The sequence below is a fragment of the Electrophorus electricus genome, chromosome 19, assembly GCF_041902795.1.
Source record: "Electrophorus electricus isolate QZ-2024a chromosome 19, ASM4190279v1, whole genome shotgun sequence".
Classification (NCBI taxonomy): domain Eukaryota; kingdom Metazoa; phylum Chordata; class Actinopteri; order Gymnotiformes; family Gymnotidae; genus Electrophorus; species Electrophorus electricus.
This window is the reverse complement of record NC_137515.1, coordinates 2,292,821-2,302,882: the sequence shown is the minus strand read 5'-3', so window position 1 is coordinate 2,302,882 and position 10,062 is coordinate 2,292,821. Positions and strand designations below refer to the sequence as shown.

The window sequence follows — 10,062 nt, the reverse complement described above, 5'->3', positions numbered from 1 at the left end:
TCCTGGATCAGTCCCTTTAAGAATTCCAGAACTGGAATTCATTAGTCCCAATCAACACAGACCTTACAGAAGTAAAGATACTTTTACATTCCAACAACATTCAATGGATTTACATACAGTGAATTAATTCAATTAACCTGCAGTAAAAGCTTTTTTCATCCCTACTTGGAACCATATTGTAACCATATAATCATATAACCACATCATCTAACATCATTTGAACATAGTCTGCATTATAAACAACTTCTCTTGTGTTGAAAACCCAGGACCAATATGACTGAAAAGGTCGGCAAAGGGCCAGAGTCCAACCACCCTCTCCGTCAACTCGTATACCACTGACAATGGCTGACCTAAGGACCAGCCGTTGCCCAGAGTTTGAGCCTAACGTAAGAAGTTCTCTGTAAAACTGTGTGTTACTGTACTAGCGAATCGGCTTGAAAACTCCATCCTTTTTTATCTGGACATAATCGCTTAGGCTTTGGTGGTACACTGCCCTAGTTTCTGTGTGTAGCCTCAATATGAATACGGAACAGGCCAACAGCTTGAAGTAAAAATAGATTTAAATACAACAATAAATCTCCATTATTTACAGAAATTGAATGTCTACATTTTTTGTACTTATTTATAGTTAAATGGTCCAACAAGCTATTGTCAGATGTATCTATATAGAGATGGTCTGCTTTTACTTTTTTGTCCAACAACCTGTCCTGTTTCTGTCATTTTCTAAACTAAAAGACACAGGCCTGTGGGAGTTGTGCAAATTGCTTAGGTACTAATGTCTTAGATTAGTGAAACACCTTGGTAATAGTGCCCTCCCCTAATTAAATGGATGGATTAATTAATTTAAAAGAAGAGCACTTAAAAACCATATGACAAATCATGGCCCATCTTTTGCAGTGTTAAATTCTCCATACGGAATAAATGAGCCTTTGAGTGAAGTTTACAGGTACATCTGGAAACTGCGCTTAACGAGTTTGTGTTTGTGATACCAAAGTTTCCAAGGTGTAAATAAATAGTCTGGTGTTGTGTTCTGACTCACGTGAAAACGAAGAACAGTGTGGAAGGTCCCAGCACGAGACTGGCAGCAATCGACACGGGGATGTGCGGGCTTACTTAAAATCGCTCTCCGGTGCTCGTGGGCATTTTGCTGTTTCCACATACCTCAGTCGTTGATCGCAACAAATAGAACATCTTAACACCACATGTCCTTCATATTTAAAAACTGGTTTTAAAGGGGAAAAATTTATATAAATAATTTAAAATATCCCTACTGTGTACTACTGTCCGGCAAGCTACGGTTAATGTACATAACAGTTGTGATACACGTTAATTAAAACGTGATGCTTTTTAATTAGACTCAATTATAATTAATAATGCAAAGTAATGTTAAAAACCTGTTTTATACTCTAATTAGAAGAAATATTACTATTATTACTAACATTAAATACTGCATTTTATTGTACTGATCTATGAATTCTTGGGTCTTAGTTAAGCAATCCCAACAATCTATGTTCAGTTGTAATAAACAGTCCCGCAGGCCTTGCCTCAAACTGTAGGCCCGTTCAGCCTGGGCCGCAAAACAAGTTAAACTCCCTCTGGTGGTAGACGGCTTAAACTGCACCACTGCAGTGTGTGCGCCAATAATGAAACTCGTATATTCAATCAGCAGTCACTGCAATTGGCAGGTTTCCGGTACTGCACCGGTAGAGGCCTTTAAATACACACACACACACACACACACACACACACACACACCTTTAAAATAATTAGATATATGCACGCAGGTTTCTACTATGAGTTAATCGGTTCCTGATTAAATGATTTAAAATCTCGATTAAAAAAAATGCATCCGTCAGTTGGAGCAACAAAAGCGCGCAGAGACGCAGAGGCACATCGCCACTCACGGTCAAATAGTGCAGTAGTAAAAGCTGCAGCATATTTCACACAATCATTGTCGATGCTTGTCAATAAATGTTCGATGTCAAGGATTCTCAAGTGCGGATAACGCTGCCACATAAATCACAGTGGGACAATAGCTATTGAAAAACTGTTCATGACTCGGTGCATCCAAAGTTACTAGAGCCTGCCAAAGTAACTACGGGGCTGACGCCCTCCTACCTGCCTAGTCTTTATATTTGATTTCGGTTTTTGTGAAGTGCTTAAGTTATATGCAGAATCGCTCTTACAACTCTCATTCTGCTCAACAGTCTCCCACGATTTCAGGTTATTAAATTATAAGGGAAGGTTGTGGAATTTACACAATTTATTGTTTGGCATCAAACTCACTTTCTTTTGCAAACATGAACAAAATAAACTGGAAGTATAATGCAGTTACTCAAATAATATAATTGTGCACTAATAATTATGAAGATTAAACAAACACCATAAATATTTCAGTTTAAGCAAGTTTTATTAACAAATGTCATGAAAATGTAGTGAAAATATTTTTGTTCGAACCATGTAGCTTTTTAAAAGTGCTATGTGTGCAGATAATAATAATAATAATAATAATAATAAGTTTTGAGAATACCTTGAAATACTGATCATCAAAGGTGTGGAGAGCATGAGAGGACGTCAGTGGTTTAGAAATGACAGGATGCAAGCGCATACAGTATAAATGTATAAGCAACCAAGGTCTTGCAATTTTATTGCAATTAAGAAGTGGCACAAAACCAGATGTTAAGCCAAAGAAGTTCTCAAGCAGCTACGATGCTCATTACAGCGTTTTTGCTCTCTGCTCAGATCTGTCTGGATATCAAGTCCCACAAATGGTCGCTGCTTTACAGGTATTACTTGTGCAGCATTTTTTCCTAATAGTAATTGTTTGACATTAGTATAAATAAACAAAATTATCAGCTGCCACTTAACCATTTGCTAATTATAGGAGATTTTTTAACATCCATAGTGCATAAATGTAGCAATGTAATGTTTTATAAATAGCAATTATACAAATTTTCTCAAGAGGATGGACAGAGGAATTAATTCTGGGAAGAGTTTTAGACTCAAATGTGACGGTGATAAATAACAATCTCTTATGTACTCTTATCAGTGACTGATGTAATACTCCCGATGATTCTGTCATGACATGTTAATGGATAAACTGTAACCATATAAATCCAACTCTCACCACCTGAGTGCAACACAGGTTAACCAGCTAACTGCTTGGGGAAGGTCTGCTTGCTCTGCTGTCTTATGGGTACTGTTCCAGGTTGAACGTCCTCAGGCCTAGGAAGCTAGGTGAGCCCGTCAGCCAACTGCGTGTAAGCCTGTTGGGATTTCCTGTCACCTTAACACCTGGCCATCTGAACCACAAACAGGACACCAATAAGATTCATGCATTTTAAACTCTGCCACATTAACAAAGGCACGGCTGAAGAAATTGAGGTGAACTTTACCTCTGTCTTTGAGGTTCAGGGTAAGACACAACGGTGTTCCTCCATTTGGCAATGCAGGGATAGAGCTGCTGGTCAATTTCCAGTCCTGTTAGTGCTAACAGGACATCATTGTCCAGCTTGGTGGGTGAGTCACTGTTCAAAAGAGCAAATCACAAACACATTTAAAGCAATTGCTTTAAATTTGAATTATTTTAACTCACACCAAATTATTACACAATACCAAAACAATCTTCAATACTAGGAAGCAATCAATTCACATTTAGTAATATAGGGTTGTCCAGTCTTATCTATAAAAAGGCAACCTGGCAACTTATGCTCTGCCAAAGGTATAACCACAAAGTTATCAATGGTTGACATTTATTTTTGCTCTTGCATCCTCCACTGTTCCAATAATTTTACTGTGCCTAACATCACAAAGGACTCCATCCAAAACCAGGTGCAGATCAATGCTGGATTTTCGCATCTCATCTCCAACTTTGTGTGGCCCAACAGATTCTCAGCTAGCGAGGCTAACTTGATAACTAATCTTACTGTATTATAATGGTTTACTAATCAACTGCAAGCCAACTTTTACATAAAGTTGTGTGGAAATATAGCAATGTTTTTTTTCAATCGCTAGATGTCAAAGTATGGAGGTGTGGAAGTGGATTTATGATTACAAACTTCTGCTAACCTTAGGAGGCTTCTGCTAACTGGACACTTTAATGATTTCTATCATTTCAGAGAGTTTCAGACAGAGGATAAAAAGATATGTACAGTAATAGAACATTAATGTGGTGTTTTTATACTAAATAAGGTAACTCTGTCCAAAGAGACCCTAAAAATAAAATTATGAACAATAAGAATTAGCATCAATTTAACTCTATTTAAAACAATTGGAATCAGTTGTGCAACTGCCTGATTCAAATAAAAACTGGCAGTCATGCTGGACCTTTGTATATAAGACTGAATATGGCTACAGCAATAGCTTACCCCACTAGATAAATATTTTGCCCAAATCCCTCCGTGGGGCTCCCTTCTTCAGGTATACTGCATGTGGACTTGTAGGAGGAGCCAGTAGATGCGGAGCTGCTCCGATCCCTCCCCCCACAGCTCCACTGAATAGTATGGCCCAGGACACCCCGAACAGGAAATGGGCTCCCCTGGCTTCCATCGTCCTCTGTGCCCTCATCCGCTGTGTAGTATTCCTCTGAGCCAGAGTCGGTCTCCTTGTTCTGGGTCCACTCTGACCCTCTCTGGTCTGCCACATGCAGTTCACCACCTCCTCCAGAACCAGGAAAAGTGAGAAAACCTATCCCGGAATCCACAGTACTCTCTGGACTGTCTCCAGAAGCCTTGTCGAAGAAAACCTTCTCAAACTCCTGCAATAGGTTACACACAGGGGACTGTAAAGATACAGGGCTGATTTCTTCAGTCCAGCTAACAGGGTCCCGTGGTGTCCCAGGGGCATTCAGAAGCAGATCATCAAGGAATATCCCAGAGGTAGGACTGGACCCATTATCCTGTCCTGTAAAAGATGCCACGAAGCTTAACTTAAAACAAGCTTCCTGCCTAGCTGAAGGCTTCTATATGTCGAAATTACACCTAAAATGTAAACAAAGTACAGAGCCCTTTTCCTCACTTTTAAATGCCTAAAACCATTTACCAGAGAGTGAAGAAAGTGATTTTAAATGCATCCAGTTCTTGTCTGTGGCATTTGTCTGTTGAATAGTGTTGTTCAAATAATTTTCCAGCATTTTCAAGCCATCCTCTGTAGAGAGGTCAATGAAGCAACTCAGAAAGTCCCAGTATTCAGCCCAGGGGTACCTCATCTCATGTGCTAATTCCCTGTCAACAAAGATTATCAGCTACTATTGTATAGACAACAAATTATTATTTAGATTTAAAAGCATCAGTAATCACATTGATTGCAGCATAGAAAATTATAACATCTTTAAGTTATGTTCATACCTTCCAACTCGCTCTGCCCCTCGGCCCAAATCCGACTTTAGTATATGATGAAAATATCTGGCTCGGTCACGTGGTGGCGTTTTCCACAACCTGTAAAACTTGTTTGCCTGCAGGAGGGATCTTAATTAGGCAATTATAGATGAAGTCATGAAGCCAGTTAAAAACAGCGCAGAACTAGAGTTACCTTCAGCAGACTGAGAGGGCCTACTAATGCCCCAATAGTCATACTGTCCTCGGTAGGCCTTGAGCCAACAGACAGCTCTCCACACTGGGAGGACCCAGGGACCCACGGCACGCCGATGACAGGGTTAAGAGTGTTATCTGTAGCTCTCAGCAGCGGAATGAAAAAACGGTCTGTGGGAACAGATTAAAAAAAAAATGGTTCGTTTACTCGAGCAAAATCACCTTACCCTGCATGCTTTACACTAAGTAGCTTACCTTCCAAATATTCCCTGATCCTCTCCTTAGTATGCTTATTTTTGTTATTCCTCTCACATATCACCTGTTGAAGCAGGAAGGTCAGTTATTCTTCAGACTGAAAATCCGAGGTCACCCACAATGAATGGCTGTACTTACACTGGAGGGTTTCTGCCCATGCTTGTTCCTGAGGTTTTTATCGATGGCTGGATGGGAGCAAAGAACATTCACCACGTCTGGACAGCCAAACTTACAGGCAAAGTGAAGCGGGGTCTCATTGCTCTGTGGAAATTGTGCACACGCGCGGGCGCCCACACACACACACACAAAAAAAAAAAACCCACCATAGTTTACACCGACAGCCTTTTAACTCAAACTGAAGTCAGGATTGTGTCAGCACACATCACTAACCCCTTTATCAGATGTGTTGAGGTACAGGTCTACTATATGGTCAGTCCGCTGCATTAACATGGTCTCTTGATCATTGGGATACATGAGCCGCATGAACTCCAGACTTTCCAGGGTCTCCAGTATCAGGTGTGCCATCTCTGCTTGATTCTCTTTTGCTGCTACATGTAGAACATTGTATCTGCATCCTTCCTAAAGTAATAGGATACATCTCAGTTCACACCAACACAAAGGAACTGTTCAGGAACTGCTGCAGCACGGTTGGTAATCATGTATATTTTTTATATATATATATATATATATATATATATATATAAAAAACTGTACCTGCACAATAGTCGGGTTGTCTCCAGATCCAATAAGGTATCTTGGGTTACTCCACACAAGCTTTTTGAAGGCTTCTTTGTCTCCTTGTTCCACAACTCTCCTAAGTTTCGCTGTGAGGTCCTGTGTGCGTGGACTTTTGAACTCATTAGCCTTCTCCATATTCACCATTTCCAGACCTATTGATTTCTCTGGCCAATTAAAGAGACCCAGCATGGTCAGTTTGCTTAAGGATGACTAAAGGATGGGTAGGGCCTGCTAAGCATTATGCAAAACGAGATAATCCTGATCATCATTCATTATTACCCAATCAGCATTAACGCATTAATTTTTGCTACTGTATGTTTTATACTTTTGAATGTTCTTCTCTTCTTGCACTTAATAATGTAATAGTAATTTAACCATACCAGCTTGAAAAAGACCATAGACATCCCTTGCATGAACATCTGTCTCCGGGAATATAGAAGCAAGGTTCTTAAAAAAACGATATGCACAGAAATCATCTCTTACCAAGCTGATGATCAGGTCTGCCTGCCGGAGAAGTGGGGGATTTGTCTGCAGAGTGTGTTTGGGGTGACAGGCCACCATCACATATGCCCTTAGCAAAGCTCTCAGCATCCTCTCTGTTGGAGAAATCTTTGAACCTGGCCCCTTTCATCTTTGTCACAGCCTTCAGCGCTTTCTGCTTGTCAGTATAAACATGGAGGCAACCTGTAAGAAGAAACATCATTATGCCTCCAAAACACATACAAATGTCTCTATTTTTTATGACATCTATGACACGTGGAGTCCACTGGGTAATTCTTTTTGATTACGTACCATCATTAAGCAATGGATCGTCCGGAGGTGGCAGTACTCCATAGAAAAGGGAGGAGGTGGGTTCAGGCCAAGTCTGTTGACTCACATGGCCCAAAGCTTGGCCAGAAGAACTCGCACCCTCCGCTTGTGCGTCAGTGTCCGGGGAATGCGGCTGCTCCAAACAGCGCGTGCTGTCACCAGGTTCCCGTCTGTCCGCGTGCGACGGGCCGCACTCACCCGCATTGCTTTCCAAAAGTGTCTGGGCCAGCTTTTTCTCAAGGACTCCCCTAGTGGTGGCTGTTATAGGCCCACACTTCAGCCCTGCCCTTCTGATCTCCTCCCGAAGCTCATCCGGACTCAGCGATCCCAGTCTACCCAGCACCGCCTCCATAATGGGGCGATCTGATCTGGTAAAGTGACTTTAATCTGAAAGTTAACGGCTCGCTGTTGCGCATTTGGCGTAGGCTTGCGACATCTCAGCTTCCACTTCCGAAGGAGCGCCAGGTGAGATTTTCCTCAAATAAAATAAGCATCTGGAAAGTCAGTTTTACTGCAAATACAAAGCTTTCTGTATGCACATATCCTGCTGTGACCGAGTGAAAACGTTCACGAATACTTTTCATGTATTTCAACCTACTTATCTAGGGCGGTAACTTCGTTAGCTAGCTATCTATCTAACGCACCCTGCTGCGCTCCACACCTACTTTGAAACTCAGCCAAACCTTACATGCAAACGAATCCGCACCCGACACAGACACACGAAATCCCAGCGAGCGTAGTTATGTGAAATCAGGTCCCACTACGACTATGACTTAAAATACATTTTATGCCATCCACCATGCATTCGTGGTCCTGTCCGCGCTAGGGAGCCTCTGCGTTGACACACTACTGCGCATGCTCCGTAGGGAGCCCGTCACCGACACGCACACTCGCGATTCCTGGATCCTGCTTGATTCTGTGAGTTCAAAGAGGTTTCAGAAATCCACACACATAGGGCCTATAGTTTAGTAGGTCTAAGGAAAAGTGAATGCATGTCCCGCATCCGCACTGTTTGTCTGAGAACAGGACGTCCTTTTTATTTTCGTTGCTAATAAGATTTAGGAGAACGTTTGCCGTATGCACGATGCAGGAGTGTGACGGTCTGTGTGAAACGGCAGATGGCGCTAATGTGCTGCGGTTCAGATTAAATTGTCCGAAACTGAAGAAGTTAAAAAGCTGTCTGATTGGGAATTATAAGTAGATCCTTTAAAAGTGCGAAGTTTTATTTACATAAGACAAACATAGATGTTTATGACACTCCCTTTAATTCAACCCAGAGCAGAGATGTTTATAACATTTCAAAATAAAAGGAGGTACACCTTTTCTCATTCGTTTTCCTTCCTGACCTGCGATTTTGGCTGCCAGTGTTCGGTGAGAGATTTTCGCTACATAACTCTATATAAACTATATCTTACTGTTACTAATGTGATCATACCATTATTGACACTACAATATTTTTCAGTGTAGTTAGGTTTGCTGCTGTTTATCACTGCTTTGACAGTAGGCTATAAAATATGCATTGCCATTATTTCTCTAGGATGAATACACGGAATTATTTCTGATACAATATTAACAGAGGTATTTTCAGGGCGAACCTCCTTTAGATTTGGCAGTGTACGCGCCCAATGGTGGATGGCCTCTCAACTGGATCTCAGACGCTCTTAATAATGTGCACTACCACGGGAGCCATTTGCGATGCGGACGGCATGAAAAGCTGCCCGCTGTGGCATTTTTCCAGGTGACCTCTCCCCTGTCCCACTCCTTTCCCATCGCCGTGTCCAGCGAACGTCGGCCGGGTGATTGAGGGTGCCAGCTGGCCTGGTTGCTGACCGCTGACCGCTTGCACTCTTCATCCGCTCCATCATGTGATTTATGGCAGCGTCGAGGAGCCGTGAGCTCGCGCGCGAGCCAAGTGAGCGTGTCGTCCGCCCACCCGGCGCTTTATTGCACGGGCTGCTGGAGCCCGTAATTTACACTAGCAGACAGTCACATATTTCACCGGCTGTCCAGATGATGAAGATTTATACGCCTTCAAAAGTGTCTGTTTATACAATAATTGTCCCGGAGAGCTTCGAAAGACAAAACCCTTGACATACAAATATGTATTGCAGAGCGTGTTTTTTACACTTGCTTTTGTCTGTGCTTTATCATAATACCAAAGAGAAAATATTGACTTCAGGACAGTCATAAATCTTTTTTTCGTCTGCCAAGGAATAGGCCTAAGCGTGTCACTGGCGGCAAACCGAGAAATTGGAGGATTTCACACACATTGGTGTTATTTTCCAGTAATGGTTAAAAGGAAAGCGAATAAGACAGAACAGAACTGAATTTAGCCGAACTGAATTTCCTTTCCACGCATGAGGTTTGTCATCACCACACTACTACACCTGGAAGACCTGACTGAGATCGGCCTACTGCATATCACGGCACCATCAGACAAAAATCCCACGCGCAACCATTTGTCTTCGACCCCACTTTTGAAGCTCAAATTTATGCCAACTTTACCATTAGTCGACTCCAATGACATTCTCTTCAAACACAGACTTCCTGGGGTATTCAAGTCAAAAGGCAAATTTGCGGTGATGATAACAGTGTTATTTCAGTTCACTGAAGTCTGTTTGTACTGAGGTACTGGGAGCGTGTTTGGAAGGGTTAATTCCATCTAAATTAGAACATAAGCGAAGGTATTTGGATGAAAGACTGCTCTCGAGCTTTCGGTTAAAATGCTGAT

At 41.8% G+C, this 10,062-nt stretch overlaps 1 protein-coding gene across 2 annotated transcripts; it reads right to left on the bottom strand.

Annotated features, from left to right (window-relative positions):
* Window positions 1–2,614: 2,614 nt before the first annotated feature.
* Window positions 2,615–8,192, bottom strand: LOC113573337 (ankyrin repeat and LEM domain-containing protein 2). 2 transcript variants are annotated; one of them, XM_081702852.1, is made up of 12 exons: window positions 7,314–8,192; window positions 7,005–7,205; window positions 6,498–6,673; window positions 6,174–6,362; window positions 5,922–6,044; window positions 5,784–5,847; window positions 5,530–5,699; window positions 5,346–5,452; window positions 5,041–5,222; window positions 4,368–4,902; window positions 3,396–3,527; window positions 2,615–3,302 (listed from the first exon to the last, which is right to left on the bottom strand). In XM_081702852.1, exons 1-12 carry the CDS (start codon window positions 7,681–7,683, stop codon window positions 3,191–3,193), a joined length of 2,361 nt encoding a protein of 786 aa, XP_081558978.1. In that variant the 5' UTR covers window positions 7,684–8,192; the 3' UTR covers window positions 2,615–3,190. The 2 variants fall into 2 exon arrangements, with proteins under 2 accessions (XP_081558978.1, XP_026859332.3); XM_027003531.3 differs by having other exon boundaries at window positions 6,498–6,685; window positions 7,314–8,191.
* Window positions 8,193–10,062: the final 1,870 nt, after the last annotated feature.

Excerpts from the sequence above, each read along its gene's own strand:
- LOC113573337 (XM_027003531.3), bottom strand. The coding sequence starts at position 7,683 with ATGGAGGCGGTGCTGGGTAGACTGGGATCGCTGAGTCCGGATGAGCTT. Across the intron at positions 6,045-6,173 it reads TCAACACATCTGATAAAGGG|AGCAATGAGACCCCGCTTCA; the intron begins GTTAGTGATGTG and ends CAATTTCCACAG. Across the intron at positions 3,303-3,395 it reads CCTGAACCTCAAAGACAGAG|ATGGCCAGGTGTTAAGGTGA; the intron begins GTAAAGTTCACC and ends TTTGTGGTTCAG.